General features: G+C 47.5%; 3 protein-coding genes across 7 annotated transcripts; 2 read left to right on the forward strand and 1 right to left on the reverse strand.

The window, feature by feature from the left end:
• Positions 1-102: 102 nt before the first annotated feature.
• zbtb22a (zinc finger and BTB domain containing 22a) lies at positions 103-4,573 on the forward strand. Its single transcript, XM_030347189.1, has 4 exons — positions 103-353; positions 887-1,108; positions 1,562-2,435; positions 2,895-4,573. The coding sequence occupies exons 2-4, from the start codon at positions 899-901 to the stop codon at positions 3,989-3,991; spliced, it is 2,181 nt and encodes a 726-aa protein (XP_030203049.1). The 5' UTR covers positions 103-353; positions 887-898; the 3' UTR covers positions 3,992-4,573.
• A 1,330-nt stretch (positions 4,574-5,903) lies between these two features.
• mbpa (myelin basic protein a) lies at positions 5,904-12,077 on the reverse strand. Of its 5 annotated transcripts, XM_030347200.1 has the most exons (7): positions 11,867-12,077; positions 10,313-10,408; positions 9,844-9,879; positions 9,579-9,599; positions 7,953-8,036; positions 7,786-7,806; positions 5,904-7,236 (listed from the first exon to the last, which is right to left on the reverse strand). In XM_030347200.1, exons 1-6 carry the CDS (start codon positions 11,972-11,974, stop codon positions 7,804-7,806), a joined length of 348 nt encoding a protein of 115 aa, XP_030203060.1. In that variant the 5' UTR covers positions 11,975-12,077; the 3' UTR covers positions 5,904-7,236; positions 7,786-7,803. The 5 variants fall into 5 exon arrangements, with proteins under 5 accessions (XP_030203060.1, XP_030203061.1, XP_030203058.1 ...); XM_030347201.1 differs by lacking the exon at positions 9,579-9,599; XM_030347198.1 differs by lacking the exon at positions 7,786-7,806.
• A 9,972-nt stretch (positions 12,078-22,049) lies between these two features.
• galr1a (galanin receptor 1a) lies at positions 22,050-25,583 on the forward strand. Its single transcript, XM_030347203.1, has 3 exons — positions 22,050-22,847; positions 22,978-23,043; positions 23,627-25,583. Exons 1-3 carry the CDS (start codon positions 22,194-22,196, stop codon positions 23,984-23,986), a joined length of 1,080 nt encoding a protein of 359 aa, XP_030203063.1. The 5' UTR covers positions 22,050-22,193; the 3' UTR covers positions 23,987-25,583.

The raw sequence follows: 25,583 nt of genomic DNA on the forward strand, positions 1-25,583 counted from the left end.
GTGTGCCATGTTTTATTTTCCTTCAAAGTGATGTTAGAGTGGATGTGTTTGGGTGTAGGTGAGACTGCCTGTCCCTTTAACAGGGGCTGGAAGATGGGCGGGGGGACGCGTGTTGTTGTACATGGTGGTGTACTGTCTCCTCAGCCAAGGCACCCGATATGATCACCATCAGAATCACACAAATGTGCCGCAAAGTACCCACTTCCATTCGCAATACTCGTGTTGGAGTCTTGTTCGGGTTCGTCGTAAGGGAATAGTAAGGGAAGTTGGTGTAGCGTAGTCCGACCCCCCCCCCCAGGATGAGAGTGTATTGGTGCTAATATCGAGCAGCTACATTAGCTACTTAGCGGCGGGTAAGTTTTTATTATTGCGTGTTTTTGCATCGTTGTTGCGGTTGACACAGCGTAACATGAAGTGCACTTCCGTAGACGATAGCCATTTGCGTTATACATTGAAAATGCCATTACGTATTCCGATCTATTCGTCGTTATATCGTCCTTTTAGATGTGCAACTGCTAAGCTAACTCGCAGCTAACTTGGCTGGTGTGATAGCATGACACCCAATGACTTTTGCATGGATGCTATGTTAGCCTCTTCGTTTTCACTAAATGGTTCGCCATGAAATTCATTCATACAACTTGTATGGCTGCATTATCTTGTATATCTTACACTAGTGCAGATGTCGTCCATTGCTAACTTCAAACGGCTAGCACAAGCAGGTGTAAACATGGCCATCTGTCCAGCTGCCTTCAATTTGGCCAATGCCCCCTTACACAATGGTGCTATACACATTTATGGTCCATTGTTGACAGTGGTGCAGAAGTGAAACGTTGAACAAAGAAACCAGGAGACGTTTAATATTCTCCGATGTTTACTTTCTACGTAGACCTCTTTCACAATGGAGCAGCAGCTGTGTAGTCCCGTCAGCGCCCCTACTGGCCTGATCGTCCAGGTGTGTTTCCCTGGCGCCCGCACTGCCGTCTTGGACAACCTGAACCGCCAGCGCGAGGAGGGGCGTCTCTGCGATCTCGCCATCCAGGTGCAGGGTCATGTGTACAGGGCCCATCGCTGTGTGCTCGCTGCCTCCTCGCCTTATTTCCACGACCAGGTGGGTAACGCTTTTGTTGTTTAGTAAGCACATCGGTATCACATTTTATAAATACTCAGAATTCAGATACAGGTCATTTAGCAGGTATACCCTTCGGGCATCTGTTCCAAAGTAGTAGGCTGCAGTTGGGTCTAGAACACCCTGCAGTTGGGTCTAGAACACCCTGCCAACCCTATACTATCCAATATCAAATGCGTCACAGATTGTGTAGATATTCTACGGGAGTAGGCTACCGTTGTTGAGGTGGTTAATAGTCAGACACCAGTCGGGAGGCCCTGGGTTCGTTCCCCAGTGTTGACGGCATCACTGGGCATCCTTGAGCAAGATGCTCCGACCCCCTCCCTGCTCCCTAACGGCCTGCATGTGAAGTCGCTTTGGACGAAAACGGCCGATCAATCCCATCCTTTGAATCGTACGTAGAGAGTTCCGGATGTTGACGCCCCCCTTTCGCAGGTGCTGCTGAAGAACGTCACCATGGTGTCCCTCCCCTCCGTCATGGACCCGCTGGCCTTCCAGAGTGTCCTGGCCTCGGCCTACACGGGCCAGCTCAGCATCGTGCACGAGGACATCGTCAACTACGTCACGGTGGCCAGCTTCCTCCAGATGTGGCACATCGTGGACAAGTGCACCGAGCTCCTCAAGAGGCAGCGGCCGCTGGCGGAGTCCCAGCCGGGGGGGGACGCCATCCCCTCGGCCTCCACCGCCACCGCCGCCACCACCTCCTCCTCCTCCTCCTCCCTGCCCCCGGCCCCCGCCCAGCCCGGGACCTCCTCCAGGCAGCAGTCCCCGAGCAGCTCCGACTGTCTCTACGTGGAGCGGGAGGGCCGGAGGCGGGACCGCAAGCCGGACGCCCTCCCCCCTCTGGCCACCTGGCGCCGGCCCCAGCAGTTCCCCCGATGGGGCCGCGCCAGGGGCCCCTCGTCAGGGCCCCACTCGGCCGCCGACTCCCAGCTGGGGGCCTCCCTGCCGGGGTACAGCGACTGCAGCGGCGACTACGCCGGCTGCGAGGAGGTGTGGTTGACGTCGGCCACCGCCGCGGCGAAGGACGTCCCGACGAACGCCGACGCACACTACGGCGCTCAGCTCGGAGGAGGAGGGGGGGCTGGACTGGAGGGGTTGAGGCAGAGGGTGAGGCTGCATCCGAGGGCGTCGGGCCCAGAGAGGGCGGACCGGAGCCGGGACGTGGTGGAGGTGGCCGAGCTGCCGCCAGCACCGCTGCTGCAGCAGGAGAGGAGGAAGGTGGAGAGAGGAGGGATGGAGGCAGACGAAGGGGTCGGAGAGGACGTGGCGGGGAGGAGGGACCGATGTGTGCAGCCTGGACAAACTGGTAAGGAAAAATACAACATTTATACACTGTGGGTTCTTGGTTTTTAAGATGCATTTAGGGGACGTGTGTAAAGGTTTAGGGTAGGGTAGGCCATTTATTTTAAGATGATTTTTGGTCATACTCATCTCTTTCCATTGATGAATTGAATCAATACATCAAATGATCTGACAAAAAAGTAACAGAGTCCAGTATCTGTGGCTGTTGCACAATTGCATTCAAATGCATTTTTCGGTTGAATACTTGGCTAGCTTGGCTAGCCTAGCTTACTCTGGCTAGTTTCTCCAAATTGCCTACCCTACCTTTTAATGTTTATCTCTATTTATTGAAACAGTGTGGATACAAAATCAACCTCTCATCCTGGAGAGTTTATATGTTCTGTATGATAATAATTGTACGTGATTCCCTCCAGAATCATCAGGTTTGAAAACTGTTAACATTATTTAAAAAAATAAATCCCAGGAGACTCCCACGGCCAGACGAGCGATGGAGAGTCGTCCGGACAAGCGGAGGCCAGAGGCAGGCCAGAGGACGACAAGGACCGGGAGCACGGCGACGCCTCCCTGATGGGCCGCACCTGTGGACCGGACCACGGCATCCCCTCCCCCTCGCCCCGGATGCAGTGGCAGGCGCCCTGGTCCCAGGCCGAGGCCACGCCCCTGGAGGAGGACCAGTCCGAGGTGGACTTCGAGCGCCTAGCGGAGGGCCACTTCGAAGGGAAGACCTACGACGAGATCCAGGACGGCACCGGCCAGGTCTCCCAGCGGCCCCTGGTCCCCGTCTCCCCCGACCACCACGGCGACTTCGGCCTCGCCTGGCCGTCGGCGGACGTGGCCTCGGCGCCCGCCACGCCCAGCCGGCCCCTCACCCCGGCGCTCTCCCAGTTCCCCCTCGGCCCCGCCTCGCCCCCCATCCCGTCGTCGTCGTCGTCGCTGTCCATCGCCGGCGCCCCCTACACGGGCAAGGTGCACTTCTGCCACTGCGGCAAGGCCTACACGCTGAAGAGCATGCGCGACCGCCACGTCAAGATGCAGCACCTCAACCTGCGGCCCTTCGGCTGCCCCGTGTGCGGCAAGACCTTCAAGATGAAGCACCACCTGACCAAGCACCTGAAGACCCACGGGGGCCTGCGGCCCTACGAGTGCGGCCTGTGCGGCAAGAAGGTGATCTGGAGGGAGAGCTTCCTGCGGCACCAGGCGCGCTGCGAGCGGATGGCCGCCGCTAACAACAACAACAACAACAACAACAACGTCTCCGGCGCCACCTCCTCCTCGGGAGGGGTCAACGGGGGGCCGGCGATGGGGGCGGACGACGCCGGCGGCGGCGCCTACGGGGGCTACGGGTTCGACCACGGCGAGGCCTTCCTGGCGTTGGCGGGGCAGGTGAAGGTGGAGGAGGCGGACTTCGGCGGGGAGGCGGTGGGAGATGCCGCCGCCAGTGGCGGCGGCGGGGGGAGGTTGATCGGCGGCGTGGCGGGCATCATGGACGAGTTGCGCTCCCAGTCCAGACTCCTGCACGGTCACGTGTTCAAGGAGGAGGCCAGCGAGGGCTTCAGTTGAGACCGATCTGTGTGTTTTTTTTTCGTAAAGCCGAACTCACAGCACTACCGTTTGTATGAACTTGTTTGCACAACCCCCCGCCCGTTCTTGGTGACCAATAGACTCTAGGGAAATCCTGATTGGATTCTCCTGAAGAGACACAGACCAAAGTAGACTGTGGAGAGAAATCCCAAGCTATTTATTTTTTTGTCTTTTATCAGCTTCTTCTTTTCTGCGCCATGACAACATCCCTGTGTTCTTCGTTTGTTGAAAGCAGTGGAATCGTAACCATTATGTCTTCAAGTTATAGGCTATAATTAAGGACTGAGCGTAAATTTAACGAATACCTTTGATCGGAACACCGGTTTAAAGGCGGCGACACACTGCGCCGAGTGCCAGTGGGGGTTTTTGTTGCAGTGAACAAAAACACTGGCACAATCACATCACCTGCTTGTTGTGTTGGTTGTGAGGTGTCCTGTAGGGATCAGTTGTTGGATATAAAACATATTTCTATGAAGTTTATATTGTTCTTTATGGAGCACCGGTGTGAATGTACTCACTGAGTTTTAAATTAAACTGTTGCACAATAATTGCTTAACCACACAGCCTTCTCTTTCACTGTCCACGTTAATAATAAACCCCAAAAAACGTTATGTTCTAGTCAAACTGCAAATAATTTCCCGCAGATCTCTTCAGCAACACAAGAGGTCTCCCTTGTCCAAGACATCTCTCAAAAAACCTCTCGTCGGAAACAAAAGATCATAATCGTGGACGTGATGGAAACACGCCGCAGGCTGTAATTAATCAGCAGGGTGGATTTGCTGGGTGGATTTACAGGATGTGTTTTGATGTATGCAACTCCAAGAGGATGGTGCTTTATATCGTTCTCACCTCAAAGGGAAAGGTGGCCATGCAAGCATCAAAGAGCTGAATTGATCAGATGTAGGAGGAAAGGAAGGATTGTTAAAAGACGTCCTACTGTACCGAGGTCGAGAAAGGACTTTAGGTTTATCGCATGTCTTTGTGGACCGTGATAGGAGACAATATTGAAACCTTTAAAAGGGCATGGCCTTTAGTTTGAAAGAGCCAGCTGGCCACCTAAAGCCCACTTTAGGCATTTCACCGTGGTTGCCATCATGAATAAAACAAGTTCTACTTTTTACACCGGGCGGGAACTTCTATTAATCTTTCGCCCATTGGTACAATAATTCCATTAAATTTCTCATCACGGTCCACCTCATCGAATAATATCTGGGCACCAATGTTAACAGAATATGCTGAAGGAAGAGAATTTTCCTTTGAAGAAAGACAATTGTGAATTCGGAATTAGCCCCGTCTCTTATGTAATCAACAACAGGATTCAGCCTATGAGGAAACAACTCTATCTGGGCTCGTGATCGGCGGCGGAAGCGTGTCACGCCCGGGCTAGAAAGGAACGTGGTAGGCTACCCAACTACGGGTAACAACGTTTTTTTTTTCCCGAATTATTAACAAATATCGCTAAAGACAATGAATAATCTCTAATACTAATACAAATGTCTTCCATGGCGCGAGCGTTTACAGTGTGAGAACACCATGGATTATTGTTTATGGATTTTAATGATGCGGTCACCGTTCCGGGTTGGGCCTTGGGAAGTTTCGGCGGAGGTGAAAGGTAAATCTTTGTTTTAGCCTATAATATTACAGCCCAAAAGAATTATGGCTGAAAATAATTGGTTATGCCATAACCTTTTGATTTTCGTGTAATGCAGGTAGCCTAATGTAGAAACTTGGTGGGCAACGCCATTTTAGAAATGTCAAGTCGTTGTTTGTTAGAAACAACTTTTTTTTGTAGGCCTATATTATACATTTTTGGCTGTACTAGAGGTTTCCTTGATAATTTGTGTACATCAGCATCAGATCAGAACAGGTCTACCACAAAGACAAGAGTATGTTTGTTTCTTAATGATTTTATTGCTCCCTCAACTGCAGTGACCAAACAGAAAAAGTAGGCCGTGTGCAAACAAGAGAGGTAATGCAATTAATCAATGCACACACAAATACATAATTCCCCAGGATATTTGCAAGCAAAATGCGTCTCTATCTCTCAGTATCCAACTCCTGATATCAACTTCTAATTCCACATCCATGGATCAAAACAAACATGCCCTTCCCTCTTTGACCTTTCAACAACTTGCTTTCTGACCTTCAGCGACCATGGACTTTATTCTCCCTCAAAACCACCTGAATGTCATTAAAACCAATGCTCAAATACTAACTACTTAGATTTGTTTGTAAGTGTATAGCTTAGTTTAGTTTATAAGGCTTCATTTAAATAAATACCATTGGAAATTATGTAATAACAGTGCAATTCGGAAGGGCATTCGTTTTTTATTTCCACTAGAAAGTCTCGAAAGCAAAAAGCTGACAGGTGAAACTCGTTTTGTTAGTTACAAAACACTGTGACTTACAAAACACTGTGACTTACAAAAAATATGTGGGTTAATATATTATTGAGTGGATACATTTTGCATAGTTTCAAATCTTTCAATCGCATTATGTCACATCAAACATTTGTCGTAGAAAACGGGTGATTCCAAATACACTTCCAGATACAAGATACAAACGTACAAACAAAAACAAAACAAACATACAATCAAACCAATTAACAGTAAAAAAACTAAGTTGTGAGTGATCTTTATAAAAAAAAAACACAAAACGCAATCACTCATACTCTTAAGTGAAGGTGAACAACAGGGAACAGAGTACAGGTAGCAAAACAAACACCTGAATGTAGACATTAGACGACACTAGCACCGTCACACTGAAGAGTCGAGGATGGCTTGACGATTCACGAACATGGTCTATGGAGCACGATTTACAGCACAACATTTGCTATAGCGTTACCGCACAGAGCTGAACACAGAACACAGAGACAGAATCTTCACTACTAACCCTAAGGATTAGAAGAAGAAGAAAACACAACAACCATGGCTTAAGTTTGGTTTTCTACGTTTGAATTCCACTCATCTCAGAGAGCAGCTGCAGCCGCGTTAGCCTCCGACGCCTGATGCGTCGCTACGGTAAGCGTTGTTTTTAGTTAGCGTTAGCATTATGGTTAGGCTTTGTTGAGGTCTTGAGGTCCATCCCGAACGCAGCTCTCCTCTCCGTCGCTCGGTCCTGGGTTCGGTCCGTCGGTCTCAGGAGGATCCAGGTCTTGGTTGTCGGAGGAGATCTTAGAAGATGGTGCTCCAGCGTTTAGGGGGAGGGCGGGCCTTGGTTTCTCCCTGGGAAGAGATGGGGGCGATGGGGAGTGTAGGAGACATATTGGTGATGGAAGCCATCAATCAGCCTCTGTTCATCTGTCAACGCTCAAAAGGTCAGAGGAAAAGCCGTGGTTCAAGAGAACGATGTTCTGCGATCGTTTGACTTTGCACACAACACCAAAAGGTCAACTGGGAGAGATAGTTTCGATGTTGATTGTCAGAAACCTCACATTGTTCAGAATTCAGGGGGATGTCTTGGACTTGGAAACAGCAACTCAAATCAGATTGAGGTAGATGACTTAACGTTTGGTTTGGAATATTCAAATCATTTCCGCATGACAGAAATATTGCAACGTAAGAGAACTCGCAAATAAATAATAAGAAAGCTTAAGGCAATAGCTGAGCGCTTCAGAGCTTTCTGCATTATGGGGCAATACAAAATATCGAAAGAAAGCCTGTTAATGAGCGGTGCTTTCAAAAGCATATCAATGATGTATTAACAAAATCAATATGGTCTATGAGAGCCGACAATTTGCGAGAATGGATCCAAACCCACAACTCTCTACTCACTCCTTTCCGCCGATCGCATCACTGTGGCATTCAGACAAAGACACACAAGAGAAACGACTTTAAGTGCAAGGTTTTCACACAGCGAGAGAGAGAGAGAGAGAGAGAGGGATAGGGACAGAGACAGAGTGGCCGCTTGTGTTTCCAGGCAGGAGAAGTGTTGTTCTCACCATGTTGAAGAGTCGGGACAGGGTGCTTTGGTCTTTGCGGCGTCTGAGCGGGGACTTGGCACTCTCCGCGCGCGGTGAGGCGGTCTGAAAGAGATGGGTGGTGAGCATGGAGCGTGGTGGAGAACCAGGGCCTGACCCGGGACCACCAGCAGGGGCGACGGTACCGCGTGGTGGCGGTGTCAGTGTGGTGCCAGAACCTCCTCGAGGAACTGCCATCGGGCTAACTCTTGCTGGTCTAGTGTGGCGAGGTTTACGAAAAGTGTGGAGAATTTCGGGAAATTGTGAAGTTTACAAAAATGCTGAGAAGTTTACCAAAATGTGGAGGAGTTTACAAAAAACATGGAGGAGTTTACGAAGGCTGAAACCTTACTACCAAAAATATAAAGCTAAAAGAGCAATGCAGTTGATGGTCGAAAATCCAATTTTCAATCCAATTTTCAATCCATTCAATGGTTATGAAATAACCAGAGGCTTTTCTTCCATCCATTACAATGGGTGAGACCGACACAATGGCCAGGGGAAGGGAGGAAGAGCATTGTCATTAAAACATGAAATGAGACACAGATTCATACAGGAACCAATAAAGGAGGAGAAAACGGATTAGGAGACGCATGCTGTGGAGCTCGCGGCCGTCCAACACAAAACACACGGAAACAGGAAAATTGTCAGGATTCGGACATGCAGAAACAACTTCTCGTTTCGCTGTGAAATGGACAGGTGGAGGAGGTCCCACGAAGACCCCGATGGCTGAATTAGTGAGTCATTGCTGGGTGACCAGGACAAGGGGAGGGAACCCATGTACTCCACTCAAACGATGACTAGACAAAGAAGAAGAAGAAGTAGAAGAAAGAGGAAGAAAATGGCGGAGGGGGGTTGGATGCAGACCTGAGGTTTTTTTTCCTGAGAGGAGAAGAAAGTATTTGTTTTTTACCGGCTGTGGTTCATAAACAGCCGGGCAGTTTCAAAGTCATCCAGAAGCAGCGAGTCGCTCTTGAAGGTGCAGTGGTGGTGGGGGGGGGGGCAGGGGTGTGGGTGTTGGTGGTGGAGGAAGAGGAGGAGGTGGTGGTGGTGGTGGTGGTGGTGGTTGGGGGATGAAATATAAAATGACAAATTTAGCGACGGGCGTTTATCTCCTACGTCTGATTAAAGACACCAACGGTTTGTTTAAATGAAAGATAGAATGTCTGAAACAATGTCCGCTGGCAATGATATCCATTTCACCATGTTTCAAGATCAAATTGACAAGGAATATCAAATCTTTTCTTATCTTATGGTATTTAAGGTATTAATGTATCCGAATCATCTAACATGTTTCACCCTCCTGCATTTATCTCAAAGACCCAAGCTGGTCCTTGTGCTCTCTCAGGAGGAGTGAAGTAGTAACATAGCATGAAAGAGAAGGAGGAAAAAGATTTGTAAGTAAGTGTACGGGAGTGCACAGTGTTAGCTAGGATATGCGGACAAAAGCCCAAACATGAAAAAGAGAGGCTCCTTTGGAGATGGCCACCTTGTGTTTTTGTTTGTATGTGTGCGTGTGTGTGTCTGTGTGTGCGTGTGTTGGGGGAGGGGGGGGGGGGGGGGGGGGGGGGGGGTTGTTCAATATGAATGAGGATTAAAAAAACATACCAAGCCCAAGACATCTCTCCACTGGACATGAAAAAGAAACAAACAGCACCTTGGTGATTCTGAATTTATGATGTACCAGGAACTCCTTCCAAGAAATGTACCTCCTGTCTGAGAACTGTTCCGAAATGTCATTCAATTGCATTAGTAGCAAAGGTTGGTGATAGAATAATGCATAAAAAGTCACTTTGCGGTGGTGCATGGCATAAAGTGGGCTTCGATTTGATACCAGAAGAAACCTTGATGATATATCTTACTAGAGACTCACCTTGGACTTAGGACGAGGAGAAGATGAGGATGAGACCTGAGGTTTAGACAAAAACAACCCTTATATGACATGCAACATTTGGACACAGTACACATGTGTTGTTCCATCATAATATAATAATGAGAAGAAAAAACTGTGATCATCTAATGCATGTTTGTTTTAATAAGTTACTGCTAATAATAGTTGTCTGCATATCAGACCACAAATTTCCCAAAACGGCAGAATAATTCTAATAGTAGAGCAATAGAGCGATATATAAGTGCCGTTTTGTTGCATCTATTATTTGAGGAACTCTGTACAGGGAGCTATAATAGTGTACTATCGCAGCTCATAAAAGTGAAAGCTAAGCGACATCGATGGAAGACCTAAGAGCAAGACAACCAACATCAAATCGATGCATTCGCTTTAGTTTTACACCTTTAGAAAAAAATAAAAGAAAGGGGGAGGAGTCTAAAGCCGTGACACTTACGAAGCTTCTGAAGAAATGTGCAACTGCACTCTCGTTGGGCTTGCGGCGAGCAGAGGCTCCCTGGGGCGACGTGGACAGGTGTCCCCGAAATGACCCCTAGAACGGAATACACATCACACAGGTTTCACAAGTCATCCCATTTTTACTGAAGATGATTCCCATGGATGGTATTCAAACGGAGGAGGTAATAATCACTTGAACATTAAAATGGCAAGTTGGCAATGACACCAGGCCATGAGTTTTTGCCATAATACATCAGTCCAAAGACAATTTGAATGCAATGACTGCTGATGGCTGACATGAAAAACGCCAAAAAACAAGCTTCTACCAACAGACTACAGACAGTTCTTATCTCCCAAGTGCCATGTTCAGCTGAAAAGAGTTTTCATATTACACGTTCAAACCGCAAACATTATTCAACCACAAGGCTGGTAGAAATATCTCTGGGATTTTTCAGGCCTACGCCTTAGGGAATGTCTGACAACCACTCCCATCCTACGCGTTGCTTTAACCCTGCAGATTTCATTAGCATTTCCTAGACAATGGCTCCGTTCAGTTGGTGAGACCCTTGTCCATTTATAATACGTATCATATGCAGCTGTTTTCCTTGTGAAAGTTAATATTATTTTTGTTGTGCTTAGGAAAGCGCAAGCAGCAACAGAACCATATTGGATGATTCATTTGTGAGGCCAATATCGATGTGCTTGGATGGAATAGTTAATGAACTAATTGCACTTTTGTTTCTAATGTTTTGCATGAGTTTTTCTTCTGGGACAGAACTAAACTAAAGAGCTACTCATTTCCTGTTTCAGTTGCTCGGTTGCGCTCTAAAAACTGCCCTGCAAAATCCGTAGCACTCTGAACAACAAGATGAGAGTTGTTTTATAGGCCATCATCGTATGCTACGGTCTTGATGCGAAAAGTGTTGAATGGATTCAATGAAGTCGATTCATGACCCATACATGGTTTTGCGGAGGCTCAGATGCACCCCAGCCAACATCCTGCCTGCGCCGTTCCCACTGATCCACAGAGACCCACAGCTGCCCACTTTGGGTCCATAATTTACCAACTGTTAACTCCAGACACTAACGTTAATAGTCAGTGAGATCACGGTTACCAAGCCATAGAGATGTAACAGATGTTATGTTATCAGAATCTTTGCATTTAAATCCTCTGGGACCAAATGGGTCATTCCAGTTACGTAAACTCATGATGAGGTAAATTGAACCTCACCATTCGTCATTACCAACCAAGACCATTTCTATACATTCTGAAAAAGCTGCAGTATCCTCAACATTACATGTCTTCCTATTTTATTGTGGTTGTTTATCCTACAACTATCTCTGGGTCGAAGGTTTATCCCTGTGAATATCTAGGCAGGAGAGAGTTGTTTGTAAGGTATTCTATGGGATCAGAATCAAACTCCACCAAACGCAATACAATGGTAAGTACTCAATCCGAACGTCCATCCAATATGCTTTTTCGAAAAGGAAAAAAAAACATCTAACAAAGGACGGAGCAGAAAGACCAACTTGAGGTTTATCGTCAACTCACCTTGCTCCTCTTCTTCTTGTCCCCTCCGAAGAAGGTGTTGATCTGATCCATCAGGCCTGGGGTGTTCTTCTTCTTCTTGCTCAGCCCTGAGGAGCTTGTGGTGGCCATGCTAGCTGCTTTGGGTGGGTTCGGTACTGTCCGCTTGCAAGTCAATCCAAAAGTCCTGTGAGGTCTGAGTGCGCTGTTCGGTTTGTCTCTGAGCCTAACTGACGCCACCGGGGCCGCCTTTGAAGGTGTCGTCCCCCCCCCCCCTCCCACCCCGCCCTCCCAAACCGTTGCATCATGGGAGATGAGGAAGGGGTCAGGTGGTGGTTGTTCGGAGTGGGGGGGGGGGTCCTACTGTGGCATGGCTCCAAGCATTCTTTGGGTCCTCAGTGCCTGTGGAGTCAGTCACTGCCGCCCGGAGCACGGGCAGCATGGGTCATTGTTCCCCTGGCTGTCGGGCCCACCGTGGCCGGCAAGGACAACAAGGGTGATCTATGAGTGTGAACTCAGAGGCCGATGCTAAGCAGCCTGTGGCACTGTGAAGCCATTGTTGGGACAACACCGCCCATCCCCTCTCTCCGTCCCTCCATGTTACAGCTACTAAATGGATCGCTTGGATCTGCATTCTCCGTAAACTGAATGGACATGCATGGAGTGAAAAGGAGCGGGGCAGGAACCATGACCGCTGTCAGACAACACGAGGAAGTGGATGCAGCAGAAGATGACACTGAAAATGTGACCAGTGGTTGCAAAGTGATCTAAACATCGCGTATCTAAAGGTGCGGCCACACCAGACGCGTATCTCGCGTACTTCGCGTATGAAATCGCCATTTTTTCCATAGGGAACCATTGGTTTACGCGCGTATTACGCGTATTAAGCAACATTTTACGCGTGTATAGCGCGTATGTGGCGCGTATATTTACGCGCAATACGCGCTATACGCGCGTATATCGCGTACATTTCAAGAGTTCAAAAAATTGAACTTTTTACGCGAAGTACGCGAGATACGCGTCTGACGAGACACGCATTGCCCAATCAGCGTTGAGCTTGACCCGACGTCACTGGCAGAGAGTAGTGAGCTTGGACAGAAGCATACGGCCGACATCTTTCTTTATTCTGTGTGGAAATAGTAACATAGTTACGCCATTAAATGCTTTTATGGAAACATTTTTAGCGAGAAATGTGCATTTTACTTTCGTAATGTTCGCTCGGTGAATGTGAAGGATGTTTGGTTTGATAGTTATGACGAAGAGGGAACGCTCCGTTCACTTGCATGGACATGGACTCATCTAGGCGAGTGACGTATGCGCGTATGGCGCGTATTGCGCGTATGTGACCATTTTTGACACAAAATGGTCAAGCAACATTTTACGCGCGTATCTCGCGTAAAAATTACGCGAGATACGCGTCTGGTGTGGCCGCACCATTAGATGTCGTGATCCAAAGGGCAGAGTAGTCTCGTGGGGTAATGTGCTTGACCAGGGGAACTGGGTACCGGTTCAGTCTGTGCAGCCATTCTAGGCCAAGAAGACCTAAACCTGACATGCTCCTTAATGACATGCATCTGAATTAATTTTAAGTCGTATTGGATGTATTGGGTCGTCTGCTTGATGAGTAAATAGTCAAACATGGTTTTGGATGTATTAATGCAAGTTTAAGTTCAACTTTGACCCTGAAACATGAACCTACATAGGGGGAGTAGAGGTACCGGACTGCACTGATGTCCAGTTCAATCCCATCAATCACACAGTAGATTGTACATTGGTTAAAGCAAGTAAGATGTGGTTTTGGTTGAATTTGTCTTCCAGAGTGGTTTAAATGTGGGCAGTTGGGTTGAATCTGTCACTGTGCCGTTAATAACCCTTCCTGAATCAACTGTCATATTTAGCCACTGAGGCATCAAGGAAACAAATGTTTTGTGTTGGGAAAACCCCCTTACAGAGGAATATTAATATAACCGAACAACAGAACTCTTTTGTTTGTTGCTGGCAAGTTCAGATGCTTTTCAGAGAAGGAAAAATTGTTCCGTATGGGTGTGAGTTGAGGACGGGCCTCCGAGGTTTGCTAAAGGTGTCCATAAACAAAACAAAACAACATTACGTTTATTTGGACTTCTGTTAGCTTAACCATATAATACCCTCTTTAACCCTAAAAGGCATTCAAATAGGGTCTTCAAGGGTTAAAGAGGGTCTTTTTGAGATTTTTTTGTTTTTGTCAACTATACTATTTTACTATTACGCTATTTGGTTGTTGAGCAGAATCATGTAAGTGGTTCTGTTAAGTTCAAATGCGAGAGCATGACAGACATACTAAGAATCGGGGCATAAGAAATAATCCCTATTGTAACATGCTTTACTTGAAGAAGACCTGTGCATGTCAAGAAAGAGCAGGTAGAGGCGAGGATCTGGCTCTGGATGCCTACAGCTAGGTTGCGTACAGTGAAGGTCAGCTAGGAGCCAAAAAACCCAAACTCTGCACTTTTCTGCGCCGTTAGAAGACTCATGTGCCATGACTTGAATTGACAATATATATATATATAAACTGCTCAAAAAAATAAAAGGAACACTTAAACAACACAATGTAACTCCAAGTCAATCACACTTCTGTGAAATCAAACTGTCCACTTAGGAAGCAACACTGATTGACAATCAATTCAACATGCTGTTGTGCAACTGGAATAGACAACTGGTGGAAATGATAGGCAATTAGCAAGACACCCCCAATAAAGGAGTGGTTCTGCAGGTGGTGACCACAGACCACTTCTCAGTTCCTATGCTTTCTGGCTGATGTTTTGGTCACTTTTGAATGCTGGCGGTGCTTTCACTCTAGTGGTAGCATGAGACGGAGTCTACAACCCACACAAGTGGCTCAGATAGTGCAGCTCATCCAGGATGGCACATCAATACGAGCTGTGGCAAGAAGGTTTGCTGTGTCTGTCAGCGTAGTGTCCAGATCATGGAGGCGCTACCAGGAGACAGGCCAGTACATCAGGAGACGTGGAGGAGGCCGTAGGAGGGTAACAACCCAGCAGCAGGACCGCTACCTCCACCTTTGTGCAAGGAGGAACAGGAGGAGCACTGCCAGAGCCCTGCAAAATGACCTCCAGCAGGCCACAAATGTGCATGTGTCTGCTCAAACGGTCAGAAACAGACTCCATGAGGGTGGTATGAGGGCCCGACGTCCACAGGTGGGGGTTGTGCTTACAGCCCAACACCGTGCAGGACGTTTGGCATTTGCCAGAGAACACCAAGATTGGCAAATTTGCCACTGGCGCCCTGTGCTCTTCACAGATGAAAGCAGGTTCACACTGAGCACATGTGACAGACGCGACAGAGTCTGGAGACGCCGTGGAGAACGTTCTAGTGCCTGCAACATCCTCCAGCATGACCGGTTTGGCGGTGGGTCAGCAATGGTGTGGGGTGGCATTTCTTAGTGTTCCCTTTATTTTTTTGAGCAGTGTATGTATATACAATGATGTACACTGAGCGTTCCATAGCGAAGGCTAAACAAATATGGGTGAAATCAGTTTCCACTATTTTCCTTCAGAACAAGCGGATGACCCAAGAGGTGTGCCCATTCACACACAAAATACCACAGGGGCAAACGCGTGTCAAATGTGTAGATCCACATTCCACAATCCCTGTATGACAGAGCCAAAATGGCCGCCAACACCAATGGCCGTGTGTTGGCCTATGAACTCCTAACACATCCAGTCACGTCGGCGTGGACTCCACCGCACAATATATACATGCCGCGCACACTGGCTCATGTGTTGACATCGCGGGCCCACGGACCTCGAGGACCGATAGCGGGCAGGAATTTATGGAGTGGGTCGAACACAAACCCTGATGACTTTAATCTTTGTCTCCCCGGTGAGGGAGGGAGGTGTGGCAATGGAGATGGGGGGGGGGGGGATAGGATGGAGACAATGGCGGCCATTGGAGGAGAGCAGTGGGACACAAACATGGCAGATATCCCCCCCATCGAGGAAGAATGCTGATCTTGACCAAGACACCCACCTCTCAGTTCGCTTGCATCTCTGCTCAACTTCCGTGGCCATTGTGTGGAGAGAGCGAGAGATGAAAGGGGGGGGGGGGGGGGGGGGGGGGGGGGGGGAAGAGGGTAGAGAGAAGAGGGAAAATAGAGAGAGAGAGAGAGGGAGATGGAGATAAAGAGTGAGGGCTAGAGGAAGGGCGAGATAGGAAGAAAGAAATGGCAAAAAGTCTCTGAGGACCATAAGGGAAAGAAAGCCTCCTTCTGTCTGCCCAGTGTCTACTGGAGAGAATGGGGATGGAATCAGGGATGATTGCCAGCTGATCCTGTTGAACAACTCAGGATACTGTAGTGGAAAAGGTGGGTTTTACTGCCAGTCTGTAAGGTGCTTGGTTCCACCCCCAATGTCTGCACGCTAACCTGTAGGCTCCCTTGAGCAACACACCCTTACCCTCTACGTCTTGCTATCTGAATCGGCTCTTTTGTGCCTTGGTATGAGTTGGCTACCATTTCGTTTATCTATGTTCACTCTTTACAACGCTAAAGCGCCCTAAAATACAGACTTTTTAAGAAAATAGCTGACCTTCTACTTTATCCCTACATATTTGACTCCAAGTCAAAGCGTGGGTGAAACCCTTTCCTGAATAGTAGTTCCAAGTAAATTGTAGAGGAGTTGGAGAAGGTCGTCCATGACTAGAGAGCAGGGTTGCTGGATGAATTCAATAAATCTCTACTCCAAGGCATTGCCTTCCTGCTTATTTCACACTGCCAGTGGCGTGTGCTTGTGTTTTTGCGTGGGTAAAAGTGACGCATGAGCTGCAAATTGATGTTTTTACAAAAACTTTTGATTCCAAGGCGTTTGAGAAATCAAATCAAAATCATTCATCCAGTTTCCAGTGGAAGCCTCTTAAAAAGTGTGATTGCTTTGATGTGTTTTAACAAAGAAATAAATCTTTCCATTTTTCAGTTCAAACTTGAGAAAGTAGTTTTCATGTGACAAATCAATTGCTTGCTTTTCTCGGAGGGGCGGATCCCAGAAAGAGAAATGGCCCTTCAGCTTCACAACGAAAGGGCCCTCGGAGTTCAACACATTCGTGTCGTCTTGTGTGCGTGGCTGAGGAGGAACAAGCGACGGCTTGTTCTCCCGCATCAACAATGTCATCACGCTCCCTCGCAATATGCCCCGAGCCCCCAGCAGCAGCCGCGACCCTCGCCGCCAAATGTTTACGGAATCGCTGGCCCCGCACTCTCATCAGCATGAAGCGATAGCATGGAGCTATTAGCTAACGTGTCGAGCGGTTCGTGCTGAGGACACGGCCTGGGGGGGGCCGTGTGTGTGTGTGTGGGGGGGGGGGGGGCAGGGAACAACAGACGACTGCAATCTCGTTTCACCGCGGACGATCCCACTGTTTGTAGAGATCGACTGCCATGACCATCCTTAGGACCCTATTGGCTAATGGCCAGGGCCCACTGTGAAACCACGAAGATGTCTTAATGGTGGTCCGAAATGACCAGACAAAAATGTGTTGCTTTATTTTTTTTGAATGTGCGCCACAGCCGATCAATCGGCATGACATCGAGGCCCGTGCTGTCATGTGCGGTTGGAGGAGGAGGAGGAGGAGGAAGCTGAAGGACTGTGGGGTTGATGGGTAGGGCTGTTGGGGGTAGGGGGGTGGGGGGGGCAGTACTCTGGGGGGAGAATCCACTCGATGTCTCTCCAGCTGTGGGTGAGGACAGATACGACGTCATCGGCGATGACAAGAGGAGGATGTCACCCAGAAAGAGATAAACAACAGCGTACACACACATGCACAGTACGCATTCACAAACACTCACACACACACATGCACGGCTCCGCTTGCACCACTAACGCACACATGCACACACTGACATACCCCCACGCTCACACATGCATGCTCGCACACACACACATGCTCACCCACTCTTTGTCAGAAACACACACAGACACACACATTCAAAAACACAACCCCACCCCCACACAGTAACTGATTCACAGAGAAACCAGTTCACAGATAATCGGTATTGATTCGATACAGAGTGACTGCTGGGATGTTTGATGGATTAATGAGTAGTGGATGATCACGTTAGCATTGATCAAGAAGGGATGATTCAATCAAGCTTGTCATAAGGAAAGTGGACCTGTTTTTTTCTGTTCAAGAGTGGCATCTCCCACCGTGAAAACGTCAGTTAAAATTCAGTTCGATGCCCTAGTTTCTATGACAGGTCATTTGGACTGAAGGCCCTTCAACTGATAACAGGTTTCAGTGTAATCAGAAGACAGTCGCCCGCAGAAGTGGCCGCTACGACCCTGGCTCCCTCCCGTCTTGGTTTGAGGTCAGCCTGTGGTATCTTTCAGGCCTGAGGGTCTCTCGTAGGGTCCAATCAGCCTGGAGGTGAAGGGAGCAGCGGAGAGTGACTCTACTGTCTTCTGGATTTCTGATATATATATATATATATTTTGTAGAGCCGAGAAAATGTTGTAGGTCTGCGTCCTCCGAAGATGAAGCCCCAAAAAGATTATTTGAATTTATGTTGTCCAGTTTTTACATATCAACAGGTGATCTAGATTTTCAATATCGGTGGCTTGCATGTAATCATAATAATAATAATAAAAATAATAATAATAATAACATAATAATAATCTCAAGAGACAAACTGTTTGCTTCTCACTGGCTATAATGAAGTAATCTAGGCGGAGCACACATTGCCCGTGGGTTTGCAATACAATTTTGCTATAACAAATGGATATATAACTAGCCTGTCACCCCACATTTATTTTCTGAAGCTTCAGAAGAATGCTTTGAAAAACAGCCTTGGGATCTGTTTGTCCAGCTGGCTTTCCAGTGCAGCAAATGGAAAAGCAAAGAACTTTTCAGCAAACTCTGCGCTATGAAAAAATATGGAAATAAACCAGGCATCTCAAACCCATCATATCTCCATAGTAATGGAAGTATGGGTTGAAAGAGGAAAGCAATCTTTAGTTCTGGATTGGAGGCTGGTACTCTTAGCCCCCTCTACTGCCAGGATCTTATATTGCACAGTCGAAAAACACAAACTATGTATTTAGTCCTACAGTGTATATAGTGTAGTATATTTATAGTAGTGATTGCTGACCCATGATCATAAGTGCGACCGGTCAACACAAACTCTGTTTCTATTGAAAGAGCTTTTGTTTTATGCAACAGGGCACAAGGTGAACTGTATCTCAATGTGGAGCAGACCTGTAATAAGTGTGGTGCTGTATGCGTTAATACTACGATGAAGTCACTGTGAACAATGTATATAGTTCGTGACATTGGTTTGTGGTGAATGCATCCTATAATCGACACACGCAAAGAAACAAAGAAACAAAGAAAATGGTGGGCATATACGCACAGACGGACCCACATGGTCCTTTGTATCCAAACCCTCCTCTATGACTCCTGTTTGGCCAGAACAGTGCAAGTGAAACCTTTTCAGTTGATTGGCTCGAAAGGTCTGTGGATGTGGTGGCCAGTTCTCTACGGACCACTGCCATGGCAACGCCGAGTCTGTCTCTCTCCTCTCGCTCTTCTTCATCTTCCTCTTCTTCTTCTTCTTCTTCCTCTAATGGGTTCAGCATCTGTGTGAGAAGGCGGGGGGGGGGGGGGGGGGGGGGTGGAGAGTCTCTTCAATGTCTGTGAGATGATGCTTATTGATTCTGAGTATATTATGGGGTTGATTAGGTCCTTGGTGTACTGCTGTAATCACATTGACGGTTGCATTTTGATCTATTTATCGTATTGCACGGGAAAGGTTATTGATGGGATGGTGTTCTATCTCAGACCAAGGGAGGGGTTAGGAATCTTTTTCAGGGATGCCTACAGGTAGACTACAGACAGGTTCCGACCCCCAAAGGTTCTACCTTTTGGAGTCGTACCCCCCTATGCATTTACGATTGCTTTTTTTCTCTTCGTATTTTTCTTCAATCTTTAAAGGAGGTTATTTCTATGTGTGATTTATTTGATCATGGGCTGTAAGTCAACTGCATGAAACTGAACTACAATGGAGGATTGCTTTCTCTACTTTGGAAAGGCTCATCTTAACAACATGTCACATAAACATGTTGAGAACATACGAACGATTTGTCCTTATCTCCCCTTTATGTTCCCTTATGAAAACATGTGGCTTTGTGCATGTCGGTGATACATGCAGTACAACACAAGGGAAATGATCTAACACCTATTTCGAGATTAGGGGAAGATTTCCGCAAGCCATTTATATGGGGGCTGTGGTAAATATATTGGCTTTCATTGTCCTGTCCTTTTCAGACAAGGTGGAACAGGGCATTGACATAGTCTGTATTGAGTGATTTTTTATTTATTTTTAACCGGGTAATAACAGTTAAGCCAACTACAAACTTACAAACAATGTACATTTTTTAGAGAAGATAAAGACTGGAAGACTAAATGAAACTATTCTCAATAAATGAAAATCTAATATGTTGGAGTTTAAAAAAACATAACTTTAATGAAGAAGGTAAAAATAAGCAACATTCAGAAGCACCTAGCCATTCATATACTGCTTGTTTCCTTGTTGAGATGCATAGGCCTGTAGACTGTAAGGAATCCATTACTGCTCGTTCATAGTTATAAGATCTTGCAAACTATTTTTGTCTGATATGAGATGCTAGATTATTATCTAGTTATGCAGTCATAATAAATTATATATTATATAACTTATTCTGTTATCGACCTACATGGACAACTGGAGTGTACTCTTGATTGATGTTAGTCATACAATGTTTCTAATGGAAGCATTGTGTTGCTGAAGGCTTCTAGCGTCCATGACTAGATAATGGGGCGGGGGAGCTGTCCTTGGTACTGGAGTGAATTCCTCTGCGGAAACAGGCCTTGACTACCCAGAATGTTTACACACCCACGCTTTACTTTTATTTTTTTATCCTGGGAGCTTTCATCTATGAAAGGCTTGTTTCAAGGTGTTGGCAATTTGATTTTCAAGGTTGGAAAAAGCAATTTTGTTTGTTGAGTAATCAGTTACTCTCCACCTCCTCCTGCACCACCAGCACCAGCACCTCCTCCTCCTCCTCCTCCTCCTCCTCCTCCTCCTCCTCCTCCTCCTCCTCGATCTTCTCCTCCTCAACCAACTCAACCACCTCCACTACTCTCTCTCTCTCTCTCTCTCTCTCTCTCTCTCTCTCTCTCTCTCTCTCTCTCTCTCTCTCTCTCTCTCTCTCTCTCTCTCTATCCCTCTCTCTCTCTCTCTCTCTCTCTCTCTCTCTCTCTCTCTCTCTCTCTCTCTCTCTCTCTCTCTCTCTCTCTCTCTCTCTCTCTCCCTCTTTCTCTCCCCTCAACACTTCTCAAGGTGTGATGGCGTGAGGAAGAAGGTCATTTTAAAACCTGTTTTAGGGATGCTGACTTTAGATTGTTAACTTTATTCCGTGTTTCTTGCCTCATTGTGTGATGTTCAAGCCTAGGACCACATGGTTGGTCGTGGTTGTGTATCCTAAACAGAACGACATTGCTTCTGTTTACCTGCAGTGACCCCTGGCTGCTTTCAGACGATATCGTGTGGATGTTATGGTCACATGATGACTCTGCTCAACATCTCAATCGTCATTTCCAGATGCTTATCCCCTGACAGATCTGTCCCCGTCTGCCTGTCCTGCTGCATAACGATCGCGTCCTCGCGTGGCTGCGTTGCCATGGACGATAATAGAAGTTAAAAACGTTGAAGAAAATGAAAGTTGGTGAGTGATGGCAATATGGTGGTTTAATTTGTATCATTTATTTTGTAAGATGATGCAGCAGAAATGTGTGTGCACATTATGGTGTTAATTAAAAAAAACAATTAGTAAAAGCAACAAACGAATGAAATCACTCGGAATGATATACTCACTGGGTCATACAGTGTGTGTGTGTGTGTGTGTGTGTGTGTGTGTGTGTTTGTGTGTGTGTGTGTGTGTGTGTGTGTGTGTGTGTGTGTGTGTGTGTGTGTGTGTGTGTGTGTGTGTGTGTGTGTGTGTGTGTGTGTGTGTGTGTGTGTCTGTGTGAGTTAAAGATGGAGCTTAATTGCTCGTACCTAGCGGAACCCAAGCGGATATGTAGACCGTCTGCCATTGGCTGAGACGCGCTCACAGTCTGGTGACGTCGCTCGTTCTCAGACGGGGAGCAGTCCGCTCTGGTGTTATGTGGAGTACGCCGCGCGAACCATTTAGATCCGACCCTCCACAAGACGAGTTTACGCGTGACTTAAAAGAAGCATGTTTTTACCCACGAACTCTGAGGGTTTAACGAAAACATAACTTAGTGCACCTGACAAAAAAAGAAAACAGAACAAGAAAATAAAATGGACTTTAAGGACAATAATCAAAGTCTGCTGCTGAACACGCACGGCGGGACACCTCCCGCCAAAGTGATCTTCGGCATCGGCGTGGACAACCTGATCTCCCTCCTGGTGTTCGCCCTAGTGTTCGTGCTGGGCGTGATGGGCAACTCCGCCGTGATCACGGTGCTCGCGCGCAGCAAACCGGGCCGCCGGCGCGGCACCACCAACGTGTTCATCCTCAACCTGAGCGTGGCCGACCTGTCCTACCTGCTCTTCTGCGTGCCATTCCAGTCCACTATCTACATGCTGCCCACGTGGGTGCTCGGCGCGTTCATCTGCAAGTTCATCCACTACTTCTTCACCGTGTCCATGCTGGTCAGCATCTTCACGCTGTCCGCCTTGTCCGTGGACCGCTACGTGGCCATCGTGCACGCGCGCCGGTCTTCGTCCATCCGCGTGGTGCGCCACGCCACCCTGGGGGTGGTGGTTATCTGGGCTCTGTCGCTGGGCATGGCGGCGCCCGTGGCGCATTACCAGAGCATCGTGCAGAGCGGGGACAACAACACGTACTGCTGGGACGAGTGGCCCGACCCGCACAAGAAGGTGTACGTGGTGTGCACGTTCGTGCTCGGCTACCTGCTGCCCCTCGCGCTCATCTCGGTGTGCTACGCCAAGGTGAGGGCGCGCACGCGTTTCGAAGAGTTTGGTTCGATTAAAAAGACTGAATGTGTGAATGATATATTTTTGGTTTTATTCGGATGTTTAATATATACAAATATTTAAATATAAATTCCCTCCGTTACAGGTTTTAAATCATTTGCACAAAAATCTAAAGAACGTTTCCAAAAAATCTGAAATCTCCAAAAGAAAGGTTCGTCAGTTGCTCCCAAAATGAAAAAAAAACACCTCACATCCTTTCTTGAAAATTCTTTTCAAATCCAATCTTTTCAAATCCTTTCCAATGTGTTTTTCTATTTTTACCTCCCTCCCTCCCCTCGGCCCCGCCCCCCCCGACTCGCGGATGGAACCGAGCAGGTGAGGACAGCTGCAACCTCACTGGTGTTTCAGCAGCTCATCTGCCCCCCAGGGTGCAGAGGTGTTTTCACGCGCTGCGTGTAGCCCAAGTCTTTTAGAATGCAGCTCACGCTCGACGTTAATGAGCATTTACATTTTCTGTAGTTCAAAGCACTTTGGAGGCAATTGTTATCATATTTCTTTGTGAGATGTAGGTCTACATAAATAAATCAGTATATTGTTGAATGTATTATATTTGTATGATTCGTACGTCTATATTAAATATATAGGCTATATATAAAAAAAAAAATTCATTATATTATGATTGATTAATTATATAAATATATATATTTGTACGATTATCCCATATGTCGTATCCTATGTTATTTTGCTCATCTTACATAAATGTTCTCTCCCTCCTCCCAACGTCATACACCAAGACCACTCAGACGGTGCTGGTGGTGGTGGTGGTGTTCGGCCTGTCTTGGCTGCCCCACCACGTCCTCCACCTGTGGGTGGAGTTCGGCCACTTCCCCCTCAACCAGGCCTCCTTCTACTTCCGCATGCTGGCGCACTGCCTGGCCTACAGCAACTCCTCCGTCAACCCCGTCATCTACGCCTTCCTCTCGGAGAACTTCAGGAAGTCATACCGCCAGGTGTTCCGCTGCTGCCGGGGTCCCGCCGCCGCCGCCGCCGCAGCCGCCGCAGTGAGCCGCGGTCCTCGGCTGGACGACAAGCGCGGCATCCGTTGCAGCCGTGCCAACACCACGCCGTTCACGGGGAGTCGTGAGTTGGTGTAGCCGTACGGCCCCCCCGCTGGCGATGTGGCGCGCCACGCGTGAATGACGGTCTGCTGCTATGCGCTTGTCGGACGCCACCCTCGACGAGCGTCCGACAAGCGCAGCGTCCGACAAGTACAGCGTCCGACAAGCGCAGCGTCCGACAAGTACAGCGTCCGACAAGCAGAATCCGAAAAGCAGAATCCGGAAATGAGAAACTGAAAAGTAGTGTCCAACAAGTGCAGCGTCCGACAAGCAGTGCCCGAAAGCAGAATTCGAACGACCGACAAGCCGCCATCCGACAAATGCTGCGTCCGTCAAGCACAGCGTGCCCAAAGCGTAGCGTCCGATAAACGCAAAGTCCGACAAATGCAAAGTCTGACTAGCGCAACGTCCGACATGCCCTGTGTCTGTCGCTGCGGCCACTGTGCCGACACATCACCATTCACAGGCCGCCGTGAGGCGATATATCCGTACGACAACGTAGACGAGAGGGGGAGGCTGAAGTCGACAATGAAGTGGACACTGATGACAATCGGCTGCTACGCGCACAACACTCGACGCTCAACGTAGACTCAACTGCTATCGGTAGAGACGCAGTTTGCTGAGCTGCTGTGTACATAATGAAATGCTATTGTGTTGTGTATGAAGTACATATGGGCCTGCACTACGTATGTATCTACAGATTGTTGTCTCTGCGTCCATCGTAGCTCTCGTCTGGCCTGGGCTATCAGACAGTGCACACATGACGTGAAGGGCTAAGCAGTTAAGGTACAAAAGGATCACAAAACCGCGACATGACTATGTTTGCTTTTCCCCTGAGGAATCGTTTTCCGTTGGCCCGTCGTTCTGTACATTAATCAGACTGTATGTCCAGTATGTCATTGTATCCACAGGGCTTTCCCCCCCCATCAACAGTTTACAGATGAATGTTCTTACGTCTACTCTCTCTCACGTGTATGAAACACCATTCAGTTTTGGGTTTTCTATTTTGTCATCAAAAGTCTCTCAGGGGATGGTTAAGAAAATGTAGCCCTGATGATGATCGAATGTTATATACAACGGAAAATTGTATTTCTGATTAAATCATGGCTATTTATACATCATGGCCTTTCCCCCCCTAATTAACGATCTAGAAACAAATTGAGATGAGAGTAGAAACTAGAAATATCTATAGCTGTTAGGACAATCTAACAACGCACGCAAATTTGATTGAAGACAAACAGAGAGGGCCAGAGACAGACCGACAGACGGAGAGACAAAGAGACAACTTATTCAAGGTTGACTTGGTGGCACCTAAACAGAAATTCGACAGCACAGGTCAAAGGTCAGATGTCGACATGTTGTGCTTTGTTTATATGACTAGGTCTATCTGTGAATAAATAAATTACCCTAAACAATCCCATAAAAGAGAAGCTTGGGTTGATGTGGAATACTACTATAGGTTTTTCTCTGGGAAAATTCAACCAAGTACTGAAGAAGACAAATTGCTTAACCATGAAACTGAATGACTGAATGATGAAATGGATTAAAAGGACGAAATATATACATCTGAATACATTTTGGGCTGCACAGATGCCCATGGGAGAAATAAATACATACTTTAATGTTCTGTAGA

Source organism: Gadus morhua, chromosome 22 (assembly GCF_902167405.1).
Source record: "Gadus morhua chromosome 22, gadMor3.0, whole genome shotgun sequence".
In the NCBI taxonomy this organism is placed as follows: domain Eukaryota; kingdom Metazoa; phylum Chordata; class Actinopteri; order Gadiformes; family Gadidae; genus Gadus; species Gadus morhua.

Coding starts and splice junctions, on each gene's coding strand:
- zbtb22a (XM_030347189.1), top strand. CDS start 899: ATGGAGCAGCAGCTGTGTAGTCCCGTCAGCGCCCCTACTGGCCTGATC. Junction 1,109..1,561: donor CGCCTTATTTCCACGACCAG/GTGGGTAACGCT, acceptor CCCCTTTCGCAG/GTGCTGCTGAAGAACGTCAC. Junction 2,436..2,894: donor TGTGCAGCCTGGACAAACTG/GTAAGGAAAAAT, acceptor AATAAATCCCAG/GAGACTCCCACGGCCAGACG.
- galr1a (XM_030347203.1), top strand. CDS start 22,194: ATGGACTTTAAGGACAATAATCAAAGTCTGCTGCTGAACACGCACGGC. Junction 22,848..22,977: donor TCTCGGTGTGCTACGCCAAG/GTGAGGGCGCGC, acceptor CCTCCGTTACAG/GTTTTAAATCATTTGCACAA. Junction 23,044..23,626: donor CTGAAATCTCCAAAAGAAAG/GTTCGTCAGTTG, acceptor TCATACACCAAG/ACCACTCAGACGGTGCTGGT.
- mbpa (XM_030347198.1), bottom strand. CDS start 11,974: ATGGCCACCACAAGCTCCTCAGGGCTGAGCAAGAAGAAGAAGAACACC. Junction 10,409..11,866: donor ACAAGAAGAAGAGGAGCAAG/GTGAGTTGACGA, acceptor ATTCCGTTCTAG/GGGTCATTTCGGGGACACCT. Junction 9,600..9,843: donor CTCCTCGTCCTAAGTCCAAG/GTGAGTCTCTAG, acceptor TTTCATGTCCAG/TGGAGAGATGTCTTGGGCTT.